Source organism: Jaculus jaculus, chromosome 5 (assembly GCF_020740685.1).
Source record: "Jaculus jaculus isolate mJacJac1 chromosome 5, mJacJac1.mat.Y.cur, whole genome shotgun sequence".
NCBI lineage: Eukaryota > Metazoa > Chordata > Mammalia > Rodentia > Dipodidae > Jaculus > Jaculus jaculus.
In genome coordinates, this window is record NC_059106.1 from 58,722,453 (window position 1) to 58,738,823 (window position 16,371).

General features: G+C 53.3%; 4 protein-coding genes across 4 annotated transcripts; 2 read left to right on the forward strand and 2 right to left on the reverse strand.

Moving 5' to 3' along the window:
• Positions 1–425: 425 nt before the first annotated feature.
• Positions 426–2,951, forward strand: Fam110d (family with sequence similarity 110 member D). Its single transcript, XM_045150828.1, has 2 exons — positions 426–519; positions 2,032–2,951. The coding sequence occupies exon 2, from the start codon at positions 2,124–2,126 to the stop codon at positions 2,949–2,951; it is 828 nt and encodes a 275-aa protein (XP_045006763.1). The 5' UTR covers positions 426–519; positions 2,032–2,123.
• Positions 2,952–5,799: 2,848 nt separating this feature from the next.
• Positions 5,800–9,201, reverse strand: C5H1orf232 (chromosome 5 C1orf232 homolog). The gene is made up of 4 exons (XM_045148789.1): positions 9,118–9,201; positions 7,749–7,832; positions 7,548–7,645; positions 5,800–6,094 (listed from the first exon to the last, which is right to left on the reverse strand). Exons 1-4 carry the CDS (start codon positions 9,199–9,201, stop codon positions 5,800–5,802), a joined length of 561 nt encoding a protein of 186 aa, XP_045004724.1.
• Positions 9,202–10,869: 1,668 nt separating this feature from the next.
• Positions 10,870–11,735, forward strand: Znf593 (zinc finger protein 593). The gene is made up of 3 exons (XM_004657490.2): positions 10,870–11,131; positions 11,317–11,379; positions 11,460–11,735. Exons 1-3 carry the CDS (start codon positions 10,932–10,934, stop codon positions 11,599–11,601), a joined length of 405 nt encoding a protein of 134 aa, XP_004657547.2. The 5' UTR covers positions 10,870–10,931; the 3' UTR covers positions 11,602–11,735.
• Positions 11,736–12,018: 283 nt separating this feature from the next.
• LOC123460764 (putative transmembrane protein ZNF593OS) lies at positions 12,019–12,176 on the reverse strand. The gene has a single exon (XM_045149836.1). The coding sequence runs from the start codon at positions 12,163–12,165 to the stop codon at positions 12,019–12,021; it is 147 nt and encodes a 48-aa protein (XP_045005771.1). The 5' UTR covers positions 12,166–12,176.
• Between the last annotated feature and the right edge of the window lie 4,195 nt (positions 12,177–16,371).

The following is a 16,371-nucleotide window of genomic DNA, read 5'->3' on the forward strand; positions in this document are numbered from 1 at the left end:
TCCCCCATCTGCAGCACCACCGCACGCACCCTTAGGCTACAGATCCCTAGGTCCAACCTAGGGAGAGCAGGCTTATCACGACCCAACACCAGGATCAGGAGAGGCCTAAATTGACCTAAGGGAATAAAACAGGTAAACTAGTGCCTTGCTCTTTTTCCATTTGATGTGGGAGTATTAGGACTCTGGAGGGAGCCTGGGAATCAGGATGCCTTGTTTCGGGTCCTGGCTATGGTATCTCCATGGCAACTATTTGACTTGTCAGGGACCGTCTGACCATGAGTAGAATAAAGAAGCTGGACATGCATGGAGCTTCTCAGCACTGAGCCTGGTCAGGAAGGAGTTAACTGAGTCCAGGCTCTGGATCAGGAAGGGTTAATCTGGGGGGGTGGAGGCTCCTAGCTTTTCCTGTGGAGAGTGAGGTTTGGCTTCCACCAAAGTCACTTGCAGTCACTGTTGTCCCTCTTGCTTTCTGTCTGGACCTGACCAGGGACCCCTGCAACTCAGCTTCCCCCCACGAAGGTGAGTGCCTCAGAAGCCAGGGCTGGGCGGGAGGGAACCAGAAGGCTGGTGCCAAGCCCCTGAGCTTAGAAGCAAGAGTGCCCAGAGCCCAAGCCTCTGAATGGGCAGAGTTGGGACCACTACCTCCAGGACTGGGAGCAGGCCCAGCACAGGGCAGAGGCGACAAGGCTGGCTCATCTGTGGTTAGCATCAAAGCAAGCCCAGAAGGCAGAAGCCTGGAGACTATTTTCGTCCTTGTGTTTAGGGACTTTTTATAGCTTCCCTACTCAGGGCTGGTGAAAGAAGGAAGGGACAGAGGGCACCCATAAGGTCAGACAGGGCCCTCCTGGGGTCTCGGAATCTGCTGCACTGCCTCTCTTCTCCTAGTTAATGTAGTGGACCGCATGCATACCAGTACCATCCCTCCCGCACGTTCTAGATGGGGGTGAGGAGTGGTGATGAGACAAGCTGAACAGGGCTGGGAGGTGGGGTCTCTTCCTTGGCTGGTCCTTTTGTTGCCTCTCTCAGTCCCCAGGACCAATGTGTCCCTTTCTAGCTGAATGAGGACTGGGTGGCTGTGCTGAGCCATGTGGGTGGCCCATTCTGTTAACTGACAAGGAAACTGTCAGCTTTTGATTTACAGCCCCTCCTGCTCCTCTCCCCAGCACCAGGGAGCTGGAGGAGAAGGAAGGGTCAGAGGTCTCAAGATGGGAAGGAGGCAGGGACCCCGAGGGCAGATAGCTGGGTGTCTAGATTATTGGGAAGAAACAATGGGAGACATTTAGTGAGGCCAGAGGCTCACACTTTTATTGTAGCAGGAATTGAGTAAATACAAGAGGAAAGTTCTGAAAGGTGAGCGGGTGGGTGGGTGGGGGGCGTCTATGCTGAACTTGTTCTGGACAGAAAGACAAGAGACCTGGGTTCCAGAGAGCAAGCCCCTAACCCTCAGAAGAACCCAGGCAAGATCCTCCCGGCCTCAGAAATGGAAGTGTGGGGTCTGGACAAGGTGATGTTTACACGTAGGGTTTCTGGAATCCCCTTGGCAGGGGCACAGAGTAGTTGGCAGTATCTGGTTGGCATGACCCAGGGACCACTTCCTTCTCCTTCCTGGACGGTCTTGCTGGGCCTGGCTGGGCAGGAAAGTTGGCTGCAGTTTCTAGAGGCTTCTACCCTGTGGTTATGTTCCTGACCTCGGTGCTTAGGGGCGGGAAGGGTGGGCCCTACTGGAGCCAGTCTGTGGCTGGGGAACCTCCTTGTCTTTGGGCTTTAAAGCTGCTGGATTGGGAAGAGGTATTTTTTCCGGTCAAGGCCACTTTCGGGAATTGGGCTGGGACCAGCTCCATTTCCCTTTCCAAGTGTCCTACTGGCGTGTATGGACCTGTGGCCAGATAGGGGCGCCCTCAAAGAGCCACCCGGTGCCTCTGAAGGGCACGGACTGGATGACTTGGATAGGGGAGAGGTAGCCGGCCCATCCTATATCCAGGAGAGGGTCAGTGACAGCTTACCCTCTCCCTGACCATTCGTCTCTTTCAGACCCCGGAGATCTCCAGACAACTGTTTCTCTACTCCTCCGCTCCCTTTGCGCCTCCGACAGCACATGGGGCACTGACCCACCCTGCTCCAAGATGCTGGTGGCCTCTCCCTCCACGCCGTCTGGAGGACGGACCCCCAGTGCCGTGGAGAGGCTGGAGGCCGACAAAGCCAAGTACGTCAAGACCCACCAGGTGATAGTACGTCGCCAGGAGCCAGCCCTGCGCGGAGGCGGGTCGGGGCCGCTCACCCCGCACCCCTGCAACGAGCTGGGATCCCCGGCCTCGCCCAGGACACCCGGGCCCGCCCGTCGGGGCAGCGGCCGACGGCCCCCGAGGCCCGACTCCCTCATCTTCTACCGCCAGAAGCGGGACTGCAAGGCTTCGGTGGTGAACAAAGAGAACGCCAAGGGCCAGGGGCTGGTGAGGCGCCTCTTCCTGGGCGCCCCCCGGGACACTGCCCCGAGTCACCCGGCGCCCGCCGCCGACCGACCGGCCGCGGCTCCGCCCGAGGTCGCCGCGGAGGCGGCGGCGGCGGCGGCGGGGAAGCGGGCGCTGTGCCCGTCGTGCTCGCTGCCGCTGTCGGAGAAGGAGCGCTTCTTCAACTACTGCGGCCTGGAGCGCGCGCTGGTGGAGGTGCTGGGCGCCGAGCGCTTCTCCCCGCAGAGCTGGGGCGCCGACGCCAGCCCGCTGCCCGGAGCCCCGCCGCCGCCGCCGCCGCCACCCGGCTCCGGGGACACGAGCGACTGGACATCGAGCGGCGGGGGCGCCGGGGACGGCGCGGGCGGCGGCGGCTCGGAGGCGGCGGGCTCGGCCCGCGAAGGGCGACCCCCGGTGTCGGTGGTGGAGCGCAACGCGCGCGTCATCCAGTGGCTGTACGGATGTCAGCGCGCACGCTGCCCGCCGCGGGAGTCCGAGGTGTGACGGTCGCCGCCGGGGGGGCCCCCCCCTCCGCCACCACCACCCCGAGCAGCGCGGCTGGACCCGCCTCTGCTGCTCACCGCGCCCTCGGGCTGACCCCTTCCCTGGACCTCCGGCTGCCCGCAGGCTGCACGCGGGCCTGGCGCAGGCGGTCTAAGGCCACCGAGTGTAGGTGTCCTCCCCCATAAGCTATACCCCCCCCCATTGGAGGCCGTACCTGTGGTGACGGGAGTGGGAGATGCGCAAACCTACTGAATAAATCTAATGCGTTATTTAAACGGGTCAAGAGTTTGGTTTAGGCCTGGAGTGATTAAGGCGCTTGTCTGCAAAGCCAAAGGACTCCGGTTCCATTCCCTAGGACCCACTTACGCCAGCTGCACTAGGGGTCGCATGCATCTGGAATTCTTTTGCAGCCGCTAGAGGCCCCCGGCGCGCCCATTCTCTCCATCTGCTTCTTTCTCTCAAATAAAAGATATTTTTTAAAGTTTGGTTTAGGGAGCAGATGTTGACGGGGGGCGGGACGGGGGTGGTGAGCTGGTTTAGAGGGTGTATTCCTGGCTGAGCGTGGCCTCGGGCACTTAAGTCCTCGGGGACCCCTCAGTTATTAAAGTTAATAAAGGTGGGAGAAGCAGCCCATAAAAACATCTTGAGGAGCCAGGTGTGGTAATCCCACCACTTGAACTGAGAGGCAGAGATAGGAGGATCACTGTGAGTTCTGGGCTAGCCTGAGACTGCATAGTGAAGTCCAGGTCAGTCTGGGCTAGACTTAGACCCTACCTCAAAAGAAAGAAGAGCAGGGCTGGAAAAATGGCTTAGCCTGCAAAACCAAAAGACCCAGGTTCAATTCCCCGGGACCCACGTAAGTCAGATGCACAAGAGAGTGCATGCGTCTAGTTTGTTTACAGTGGCTACAGGCCCTGGCATGCCCATTCTCTGTCTCTCTGTCATTCAAATAACTAAGTAAGTAAATACACACACACACACACACACACACACACACACACACACAGAGAGAGAGAGAGAGAGAGAGAGAGAGAGAGAGGAAGAGAGAAGCGCGTGCCAGGCATGGTGATACAGACTTTTAATCCTAGCACTGGGAAGGCAGAGGTAGGAGGATCGCTGTGAGTTCAAGGCCACCCTGAGACTACATAGTGAATTCCAGGTCACCTGGGCTAGAGGGAGACCTACCACAAAAAACAAACAAACAAAAAACTTGAGGGGCTAGAGAGATAGCTCAGCAGTTAAGGCGCTTACTTGCAAAGACTGACAGCCTTGGTTCCATTCCCACATAAAGCCAGATACACAGTGGCACATGCATCTGGAATTCTTTGCAGTGGTGGGAGGCCATGATGCCCATTTTGTCTCCTTGCTATCCATCTCTATTTGCAAATATATTTTTTAATTCACCTACTTCTGCCTCAAGTGCTGGGATTAAAGGCGTGCATCACCACACCCAGCTAATAAAAATATACATATACTTTCTCAGGAAGGGATAGAGAACACAACACCAACCCCCCCCCCCAGCCCCAAAACAAGATGGGAAGGAGCTGACCAGAAAGCTGTCCTCTGACCTTCACATGTGGTGTGGCACTCACGTGAACGCACACACGCACTGATTTTTGACATTCTGAAGTAGCACTGCGGCTGAAGTGACAAATAAATCAAGTGCTCAATAAATCATACTTGCTTTGATAACTCGAATATGATCATCTCTGCCACAGACCAGTAGGTCGGTCCAGACTGGAGCTGGGAGGAGCGGGTCCAGGGCCCTGAGCAGGAATCTGCCCCAGAAGTCGGGTCCTGGATGCTGAGACTGGAGGACCCGGATCAGCTCGCTAGAAGGAGGATCTTCAAACCAGGATTTTTCCAGCCGGAACCTCACGTCCTGCCTCTGCTTCCTTTTCTCTCCAGGGCACTCAAAGTCCCCTGTTTTCCTCACAGGTTCCACCTCTCAGTCTTGTTCATGTTCCTCCTCCCTTGGCCTCCTTTTCCTTCTCTTCCATTGCACTCTTCCTTCTAAGGTCACATAGATTCATTCCTTCAGGAACATTCTTCAAATCCCAGGTTGACCTCACCTCCTTTGCTCAGCCCTGTGATGGTGCCTCAACTTGTGCCCTAGTATGGGATCTGCTTGTTAATGTCTCCAACATTTCCATCACACCAAGGGCACCGTGTGTTGTATGAAATAAGTCTGGACATCTGTCCTCGAGCTTCTGGGAAAGTTATATCTGACACCCGGGATGTTTGCGGGGGAAGAAGATAAAAGCCCCCTCCAAGTGGAACCTGACACCCCAACAAAGTAGCTTTTCCTGCAGTTCGTACAAAGTTGCAGTCACACTAGGTGTAGGTCTAGGAGTTTGGTTGTTTTTTTCTTAAATATTTTATTTATGTATTTGAGAGACAGAAAGAGAGAGAATGGGTGTACCAGGGCCTCCAGCCACTGCAAATGAACTTCAGACACATGCACCACCTTGTGCATCTTGACTTACATGGGTACTGGGGAATTGAACTCTGGTCGATAGGCTTTGCAGGCAAGCACCTTACCCGCTAAGCCATCTTTCCAGCTGTTTTTCCCCCTTCTTTTAACGATGTTATATGTTTTATGTATTTGCAGGGAGAGAGAGTGAGAGAGAGAGAGAGAGAGAGAGCACCAGGGCCTCCTGCCAATGCAAACGAACTGCAGATGCATGCACCACTTTGTGCATCTGGATTTTCATGGGTACTGGGGATTCGAACCCAGGCTATCAGGCTTTGCAAGCAAGTGCCTTCAACCCTTGAGCCATCTCTCCAACCCTGGGCTGAGAGGTTTTACTAGGAGGTAAAGAAGGGAGGCTCCAGTTTGGCCATCCAGCTAGTCGCCCTTGAGTGCAGCCTTCACCCTCATCTCGGCCAGTTTGTGGGTGAGGAAGCCCCACTTGAAGCCGGCGGCGGGGTCCGTCTCCCGGGGTTCGGAACGCTCGACGGCCTCTTCCGCGGCCTGGTCCCCGGCCTCCTCCGGGTCGGGCTCAGAGGTGGGCTCGGCGCCGCGCAGCACGGACGCCGCCGCCGCCTGCTGCTGCCACCTGCTGGCGAACGCGTCCCAGAACCCCGCCCCGCGCGGCTCCGCTTCGGCCGCCGCCTGCGAAGGGGGCCTCGCGGCCAGCGGGCTGCGGGAGGAGGACAGGTGTCAGTGGACAGGAGGCGGGGACAGGGGACACGCAGGGAGACCCGGGGAGTCAGGGCGAGGTCAGGACCTGCAGGCAAGAAGAGCTGGAGGGTCCGAGGCCCAGGGAAATAGGGACCTGGGGTGGGACAGAATCAGGAGACGGGATGACAGGAAAATCGGGGTTCCTGGGAAGAGAGCGGGGTCAGGAGTTTTGAGACGGGACAGACGCTGACAGAGAGAGGCAAGGCCAGCTGAAGTCAGCAAGAGACAGCACCAGGTCTGGGAAGCCCGAGGAGGGGGCCCGGAAGAGATGAGGCCCGGGTATGCAAGGGATAGGAACCCCCAGGGAAAAGAGGAGGGTTAAAAAAGTGGTCAGGTCCACGGATTGGGAAAAAATAAAAGGGGGGGGGGGGCTAGGAACACAAAGGAAAAGTTGGAGAAAATCCTAACACAAAAGTTTAGGAAGGCCAGGCGTGGTGGCGCACGCCTTTAATCCCAGCACTCAGAAGGCAGAGATAGGAGGATCACTGTGAGTTTGAGGACACTCTGAGACGACATAGTGAATTCCAGGTCAGCCTGGACTAGAATGAGACTCTACCTCGAAAAAGCAAAAAAAAAAATACACAAAATAAAAATAAATTTTAGGGAAGCCAGGCATGGTGGCACACCCCAGCACCCTTGAGACTGAGGTTGGAGGATTGCCATGAGATCAGCCTGGGCTAGGGTGACCCACCATCTCAAAACAAACAAAAGAACACTTTAGGGAAGAGGGGTCTTTGGGAAGGACGTAGATGGAAGATATTGGGGGGAAGGGCAGGTACATAAGGGTGAGCCTCAGATCTAGAAGAGTCCTTGGAGGACTGAGGGGAGGAATGTAGGGAGGAGGAGGAAAGATAGCCTTGAAGTAGGAGACACTGAAGGCAGGCAGGTAGGGCAGGAAGGAATGGCATGGGAGGGTGTGACCGTGCTGGAGAAAGGGCAGAGATGCTAAGTGCTCCAGAGATAGATTTGGGGAGACATTGAGGCCTTGGGCCTGATCTCTTAACCCTCGGCATCAAAGACCTTGGGAAACTGCTTCTCACACTGGTGCGCTTCCGGGGCCTCTGGGAATCCCAGGACTCTGCCCACACCAAGTAACTCAGGAGGGCTCCTTGTTGGTCATGGCTGTGTTGGATGACAAGAGGGAAGACCCGGAGGCCCTCTGTGCTGTGCTGGGTTCTAGGAGACAGTTGGGCCCAACTCCGGTTGAGGGAGGAGCCACACCCACGAGCATCTCCCCACACAGATCTCAATCCCAGCGGATCTAACCCATTTCCTAGACACCAAGGGCTGCCCCTCTGCAACCCCCTGTAGTTAGAAAGACAGATGAGCAGACCCAGGGAAGCCAACATGGCAAAAGAGGGGCCCCAGGCCTTCCAGCACCTCCCTGGAAACACAGCCCCACCCCTACATACTGATCGGCACAGGGCTCAGGAGGCAACAGCTTGTCCTCATCGTCTTTGTTGAACAGAGATGACACTGTCAGCCAGCCTTTCACCCCGACCCCCTGAACCTGGGAGGAAGGAACTGGAAGTCAGGGAAGGACCCAGCCTGGCCTCCCAGGGCTCCACCTCAACCTATGCTCCCAGGATTGGGTGGGAGACCGGAGGACTCACCCTGCGGGCCAGCTGTGACATGGGGTTGAAGGCCTCCTCGGCGGGTTCTGCCTTCTCAGCCTCCACTAATGCTGGGCTCTCCCTCTGGGACACAAAACCCCCGGCTCTATATGAGAGAGGCCCTAAGGGTGGGACTTCCCTCCCCACTGTTAACTGGCACACACAGACCAGACACCCCAAGCCCCACAGAGCCAAACATACACCTCACACTGCCACAAGGGCATATGGTAAGGCTTACAGGTACACCTACATACATAACACCACACCGGTCATATATATGTAGTTGTATGTTAAGTCCTTGAAGACACCCTTAAACACATATACCTGTTCACCCCCACACACATCCAAGCATAACCAAAAGGTTGGACAAGGGCACACATGCTGTACACAAGTGTGCCTCCACATAGTTATAGCTCTTTGTATGTACAGATATGTGTCCTGCAAAGTGCCCACACAGGGACACTCACAAACTTAGACTGTTCATGTCTGTGCACTTATCCAAGTGCAGACAACTACACAGAGGCCCACCCACAGCATACGAAACGTCTCCACCACCCACAGATACCTAACCCCTGCATGCAGGTATGTAGGCATAAAATCCTGCTCAAAGTGCGGATACTTGAAAATTACTAGATTAAAGTTTATTCCTACACTGGGGAGTCCACACAGATAACCACTCCTAGCACTTGCCCATAGAAACTTCCATACAAGCCTAGTTCTGGACACCAGCCTGTCTAGACATATGCTTATCCACATGCACCCACACCCACCTGACTAGTTCCTGTCCCTACCACATCTATTTGTGTGACTGCCACTTATCACTGTCTCTAGACATAAGGCTACTTGCAGTTTCAAAGCCCTTTTTGACATCTTTGTTTTTTAGGGGCAGAACAAAGCCCACACTTTATTCTAAGTATTGCTTAGAATATTATATAAGTATGATTCCAAGTATGGCTTAGACGTGACACTGCCACAGTGACCCACAGAGCACAAGGACCACTCCCTAGAGCCTCCCGCAAACAAAGCCTCATCACCTCTCCTGGAAATCCATTCTACTTGTGCTCAGCTCTGCCCAATAGAAAGTTGTGTCAAGCTGAGTGTCCCCATGTGGCTACTGCTAGTGGTCCTAGAACAGTCTTTTCCATATGGCAGCCCTTGAGATCCCTGGAGTCAGTGGTCACTCCTCCCATGGGCCTAGGTCTTCCCTTCCTCATGTTCTTGAATGCCCAGGCTCTCCGACACTGCATCATGCTGTTTGAATGTTCTTGAATGTGCCTTTCTCAGAGCCCATTTCTTACACCAGTTTGTACCTCTCACCCCTGCTGACCCTCCACCTGTGCTCCTTCCAAAGGGATTAGACGGTACCCACCTCTTCTGCCAGGTCCTCCTCGGATTCCCCACTCAGTGTCTGTAACACTTTGGACTTGTAGGTTTTCCAGAAGGCTTGGTTCATGGCTGCAGCGACTAGGGGCCTGGCACCCAGGCACAGAAGGTGGTAGCTCAATGGGCACCAGTAGGTCTGGCTTCAGGAACTCGGTAGGGCCAAGAACCAGCCCAAGGGATCTGGTGACTTCATTAAAGATGCACCATTCTGCCCAGCTGGCACAGTGCCCAGGAGATGAACCTGATCCAAAGGAGTCTGAGGTAGGGGCAGGTTTCTGCCACCCCAGCCCCTTGTCTTGACCCATATTGGCCAAGCACAATAGAGGTATGTCTCTGGAGAGGCTGCCTTCCTGGCCCTAGGACTATCTGAGGTTGTCCACGTATCAGAATAGTTCCAGAAGAAATCCTTTTCCTTTCAAAGCCCTTGGGTCCAGAATCCACACCCATATACTGTGTGAATGTAGCTGTACCAGCTATGCCTTCAGCAGGGCCTCACTCAGTGTCCCTACTCAGCCTTCACGAGCTGGAGTAGGAAGGTCCCCGGGCCCCCAGTAGGCACCCTGGGCTTACATTTCACTGCTTTGTCTGACCTAGAAATGAGTTCCTCTCCCCAGGGATACATGTGCCTGTCTCTCTGTTTCCTGGCAACAGTCTCTAAAGAACTGGAACCCTGAATTATTGCTGAGCCCCTCTGGCTGTACACAGTAGACTTAGTTCTAGCTAGCCTAGGCGGCACCAGGTCCAGAGAGGTGATGAAAGGCCCTTCAGGGCCTCTCTCCGCTCTGAGCACACAGCACCTAGTTATTTTCTCTCTTTCCTGCCAGCTCTTCCCTGGCGGGAAGAGGAGTAGAGAGGGTCTTTTCATAAACCCTCTACTGACAGAGTGCATACCTAGAATATTCAAGACTCTGGGTTCAAACCCCTGCACCACCACTACCACCGCAAAAACAAACAAAAAATACCTCCTCTCCAAAGGAGAGATGGCTCGGGGGTTCAGGTGCTCTTGTCTGCAAAGCCTAAGAACCTAGGTTCAATTCCCCAGTACCCATGTGAAGCCAGATGCACAAGGTGGTGCATGCCTGGAGTTTGTTTGCAGTGGCTAGAGACCCTGGCATGCCCATTCTCTCTCTTTCATAAATTAAATTATGTGTGTGTGTGTGTGTATTAAAATGCCTCCTCTCAAGAGGAGCTGACCCTGTTTCACCAACATTCTGAGTTCTGGGATCTCTGAGAAGGAATACTTCCTTCCCAACCTTTCTCATCACCCCTATCTATACCCCATAGATTTGACTGAGGTTGGAGGAAGGGTGGAAGATGGACACCCAAGGGAATAACTGGGGTGCGGTGAAAAAGGGTATAAGGCTATCATTGTCAGGGCCTGGAGGTATCTCAAGGGGGCTCTGTTGGGACTGTGATTGCAAACTTAATCTCATTCACGCATTAATTTATTCGTGTCACAAACATTGTCAGTGCCTTTTAGGGATGCTAAAATCATACATATTAAACCAGAGTGATGATGAGCTATCACGGAGCTGGATGAGCTGCAGGACCCTCCCGCCTAGGCCAGCCCCCGCTTAGTCACGAGAAAGCAGACTTCCTCCCTCCCAGCCTCTAGCACAGTCACTGCTGCTTGGGGGCGCTCGAGCGGCGCTCCCACCGGTGACGTCATCAGAGGCGGTCTGGCTAGTCCAGCTCCGCCCCACGGGAGGGCGGCTCGTGACGTCATTGAGCGGTCCGGAAGCGTCCACACGCGTGGTTTCCTTCCTTGCTACAAGTTTCTCGGTCGGCCTGTCACTGGCCATGGGTCGCTCCCGCCGAACTGGCGCGCATCGAGCTCACTCCTTAGCCCGCCAGATGAAGGCCAGGCGGCGGCGGCCGGACCTCGATGAGATTCACCGCGAGCTGCGGCCGCAGGGGCCCACGCGACCCAGGCCGGAGCCGGACGCCGAGCCCGACCCGGACCTGCCAGGGGGCGGCCTGCATCGCTGCCTGGCCTGCGCGTGAGTCGTGCCCGGGGCGGGACAGGGTGTGAGCTACCAGCCCGGAGCGGTGAGGTCCCGGCCGCGCAGGGTCTCCTGTTAGCGACCCCGTGGGTCCGCCCGCCTCCCATCTCGGGCTCTGGGCCCGGCGTCTAGGGTCAGGGAAATGGGCTGACTCTTCTCTTCACCCCTCCCTGTCTCTTCAGGAGGTGTTTCATTGATTCGGCCAACCTGAAAACCCATTTCCGATCCAAAGACCACAAGAAAAGGTATGCAGGAGAAAGGAGAGGGTTAGTGGGTGGGTGCCAAGCACCTGCTCGTTCCAAACTCCAATTCTTCTTTCTCACAGGCTGAAGCAGTTGAGTGTCGAGCCCTACAGTCAAGAAGAGGCTGAGAGGGCGGCGGGTATGGGCTCGTATGTGTCCCCCCAACGTCTGGCAGTGCCCACAGAAGTGTCCACTGAAGTCCCTGAGATGGACACGTCTACGTGACATGGCCCGGGGACATAGGGCGGAGGAGATGCCCACGGACAGTGGTACAAGGGCTAGTTTGGGAGAGAGTGTGTGGATTTGGGGAGATGGCCTCACCTAGGTGCTCTGCCCCCAATAAAGGAACTGGACAAAGAGGGCTTACCTCTAACTTCTAGCCCAGTGATGCAAACTCCAGCCCTGCAAGGGTTTCTGGGCCAGGGTATCTAATCCCTACTTGGTCCAGCTTGGATCCCTGCCTTACTTCTGGTTCCCCACATCTGAGCTGGAGCCCAGGTAAAGAAGGGCATAGGGTCTGTTTCATTCTGCCCTACTTTAGTAAGGGCAGGGACTGATGACCAGAAGTGTGCTTCTGAGACTGTGAACACCAACACCCCCTCCACCCCACTCCCTGTCACCTACCTCCAGAGTCCCGCATCATTATGGCTCCGGTGGTGGCTGCCGTTGCTCCACCATTTTCCACACGCCGTAGCAGGAACTGCCCAGCCCAAGAACAGCGAGCAGGGTAGCCACAATCCCAGCCAGTGGACTCCGGGGCTCCGCCTTCAGCTCCCCAGCTACCTGCATCTGGGAACACACAGAAGGTGTACGGGAGTGGGCATTTGAGACTCTGAGCGGGAAGGGAGATAATGAGGTGGTGCAGCTGGGTGAAGGAAACAGGGACACCATTGCTGCTCCAGGGAGATTCCACCCCAATCCCTTTCGCTCCACTGCCCATCTGGGCCCTGGCTAGTCAGGCGGCAGGGAACGTGACAGCCTGGCTGTTGGGGGTGTCATCCCACCCGTGGTAAGGGGAAAAGGGGTCCGTGGTGGCAAAAACCATTATTTAGGCATACTTACCTGTAACACACGGAAGTAGCCAGGGGTCAGGCGCCGTAATCGCATGGTGGGGATGTAGAAGCACGGCTCTGTCAGGCAGCCTGTGGGACCCGAGCAGAAACAAAGATTAGTGGTATTCATGGTACCAAAGAAGTGGTAGTCAAGGTTTGGGATCCCCGACCTGTATGCCTGAGAGCCACTCTCAGAGGATGCTCACCCGTGTTGGCCTGCCCAGATCTGGTAAGGGGCGGGGCAGCGGGATCTTTAAATCTGGTCCCTTCCCCCACTGCCTGCTGCCCTGCCAGCCTTAGAAGCAGCTGTCAGGAGAGATCAGCATCGGGCAGAGTAGCAGCACCTCCCCCATCTATCTACCACAGAGGCCAGGCCCAGTAAGCAGGAGAGGCCTTGGCTGGTTGGCAGGCAGTGCTCAGGAGTCCCGGGCATGCGTCAGGTACATGGCGCCTCTCTCAGCCCTGCCCACATCCTACCCTTTTCTTAGGTGACTGGTTGCCAACAGGGAGCATTCAGCAGAGGAGAGCCAGGGTGCCTTATAAGCTTTCCTCTCAGCAGCAGTGTGCCTTTTCCATTTGGTTTCTATGACATCGACAACCTCTTTGAAAACTACCTTTTTCTCTATGGTGGAGTTCCTGCGAAGACATAACTACCCTAAGCTTGGGGGTGAACAAAAAAATATCAGCATATACCAATTAAGCAGTTCCTAATATGTTGAGAAGTAGTACTCTGTGTTGGTCATTATTCTAAGTAATTTCCAAATATTTTTATTCTTTTATTTTTAGGGAGGATGAGTACTCCAGGGTCTCATACCACTGTAAACAAACTCCTGCATCTGGCTTTATGTGGGTACTGGGGAATTGAACCTGGGCCATCAGGCTTTGCCAACAAGTGCTGTTAACTACTAAGACATCTCTCCAGCTCCTGGGTTTTTTGTTTGTTTGTTTGTTTGTTTGTTTTGTTTTGTTTTGTTTTCTTTTCTTTCCTTTTTTTAGAAAGAGAAAGGAGAGAGAGAATTGGCATGCCAGGGCCTCAGCCACTGAATTTGAACGCCAGATGCCTGCTCCACCTAGTGGGCGTGTGCAGCCTTGCGCTTGCCTCTCCTTTGTCATCTGGCTAATGTGGGATCTGGAGGGTAGAACATGGGTCTTAGGCTTCACGGCAAATACTTTTAACTGCTAAGCCATCTCTCCAGCCTCTGTGTTTTAAAATTATGTATTTTGTTGGGCTGGGAGATGGCTCAGTGGTTAAAGGCACTTGTTTGCAAAGTCTGAGCAACTCGATTCCATTCTCCAGTACCCACGTAAAACCAGATGAACAAAGTGGTCCATGCATCTGGAGTTCATTTGCAGTGGCAAGAGGCCTGTCTTGCCCCTACTCTGTCTCTCACTCTTTCAAGTAAATAAAAAATATTTTTAAAAATAAAATATAGCTTTATTTATTTATTTTTTGTTTGTTTAGTTTTGTTTTTCAAGGTAATGTCTTGCTAGCTCAGGCTGACCAGGAATTCACTATGTGGTCTCAGGGTGGTCACAGACTCGGCAATCCTCTTACCTCTGCCTCCCGAGTGTTGGGATTAAAGGTGTGCACCACCACGCACAGCTAGTTTTATTTATTTACTTATTTGAGAGAGAGTGAGTATGGATGAGCCCGGGCCCCTCACCACTGTAAACAAACTCCAAGACACATGTGCCACTTTGTGCATCTAGCTTTATGTATGTATTGGCGAGTCAAACCCTGCAGGCGGCTTTACAAGCAAGCAAGCACCTTTAACCATTGAGCCATCTCCCAAACCCAGTTTCCATGTGTTTTAGTTGTTTTTATCTCCTAAAATGAAAAAGGCACAATCTGTAGAATTATTTGTAGAATATTTGTAAATATAAAGACTGACAGGGCTGAGAGTGTAACTCAGTGGTAGAGTACTTGTCTGTCATCCCCAGAGCCCCAGTTCAGTCCCCAGTGTCACACAAGCAAGCTGGGTGTACAGCACATGCTTGTAATCCCAGCTCTTGGGAGGCAGAGGTAGGAGGACTAGGAATTCAAGGCTGGCCTTGGCTACATAGGGTACTGAAGGGCCAGACTGAGCTATATAAGATCCGGCTTCAGTGAAATCCAGCGTATGGGTATAGCTCAGTGGTAGAGTGCTTGCCTAGCATGCACAAGATCCTAGTTCAGATCATAGCACCATCACAAGAAACCCCAAGATTTGATTGAGTTAGTTACAGGGACAGGTGTTGGAATATAGGGAGAGATTTCAAAGTAGGTGATACAGATGGGCACCCAGGCTCCTCACCTCAAAAATCATAGACTTGCCCCAGGTATAGATTTGAAAGTACTTAAAGCACATGCTTATAGCTTCATAATCTACCTACCTGCCTGTGTGTGTGTGCATGCATGCACACGTGTCAGAGAACAACCTCAGGAGTTGTTCCTTGTGTGCTTGATTGCCTTCTCTCCTTACCCCCAGGTAGGGTCTAGACCTAGCCCAGTCTGACCTGGAATTCACTATGAAGTCCCAATCTGGCCTTGAACTCACAGCAATCCTACCTCTGCCTCTCAAGTGCTGGGATTAAAGGCATGTGGTACCATGCCCAGCTTGTTTGCCTTTTTTGAAAATTTTTATTTATTTATTAGAGACATGAGAGGGAGAGAGACAGTGAGTGAGAATGGGTGCGCCAGGGCCTCTACCCACTGCAAACGAACTCCAGATGTATGTGCTACCATGTGCATCTGGCTTTTGTAGGACCTGGAGAATCAAACCTGGGTCCTTAGGCTTTGTAGGCATGCGCTTTAACTGTTAAGCCATCTCTCCAGTCCTATTTTTGTTTATTTTTATGAGAGAGAATAGGCGCCAGGGCCTGTAGCCACTGCAGTTGAACTCCAGATGTGTGCACCATTTTGTGCACATGTATCGCCTTGTGTGCATATATCACCTTGTGCCTCTGCTTACGTGGATTCTGGGGAGTCAAATCTGGGTCGTTAGGTTTCACAGGCAAGAGCCTTAAGTATTTAGCAATCTCTCTAGCCCCTGAGTTTCAATTTTTTTTTAATTTTTTTGGTTTTTCGAGGTAGGGTCTCACTCTGGTCCAGGCTGACCTGGAATTAACTGTGTAGTCTCAGGGTGGCCTTGAACTCACAGCTATTCTCCTACCTCTGCCTCCCGAGTGCTGGGATTAAAGGCGTGCACCACCACGCCCAGCTCTCAAATTTTTAAAATATTAGTCATGTAGGTATTTGAGAGAGGAGGATGGGCATGCTAGGGCCTCTTGCCACTGCACAGAAATTCCAGATGTATGTGCCACTTTTTGCATCTTGCTTTGTTTATGTGGGTACTAGGGAATCAAACTTGTAGCAACAGGCTTTACAAGTAAGTGCAGGCTTTGCAAGTAAGTGCCTTTAACCACTGAGTCATCTCTCCAGCCTCTGAGGTTCATAATTTAAGGGCTTCATAAACTTGGATGGGCAACATTTATTTTCATTAATGTCTAACTAAAATTTACCATTTCCAGGCTGGAGAGATGGCTTAGTGGTTAAGGTGCTTGCCCACGAAGCCTAAGGACCCAGGTTTGATTCCCAAGCACCCACATAAGCCAGATGCACAAGGTTGCATACATCTAGAGTTTATTGGCAGTGGCTAGAGGCCCTGGCGCACTCACTCATTCTCTCTGTCTCTCATATAAAATATGTTTTTAAAAAATTACCATTTCCTCTACATGAATTGAAGTAATAGCATTATCATTGGCCTTGTCAGCAATAGAAATCAAATATATCCAATTACAGTTATTGCAAGTATTAAAGCATATATGGCTGGGCATCACAGTGCATGCCAGAAATCCCGGCAATTGAGAAGCTGAGGCAGGAGTATTTCTGTGAGTTCCAGGCCAGCTGTACTGACTGCATGGTGAGAATCTTGTCTCCAAAAAGAAAACAAAAGTGAGGGCT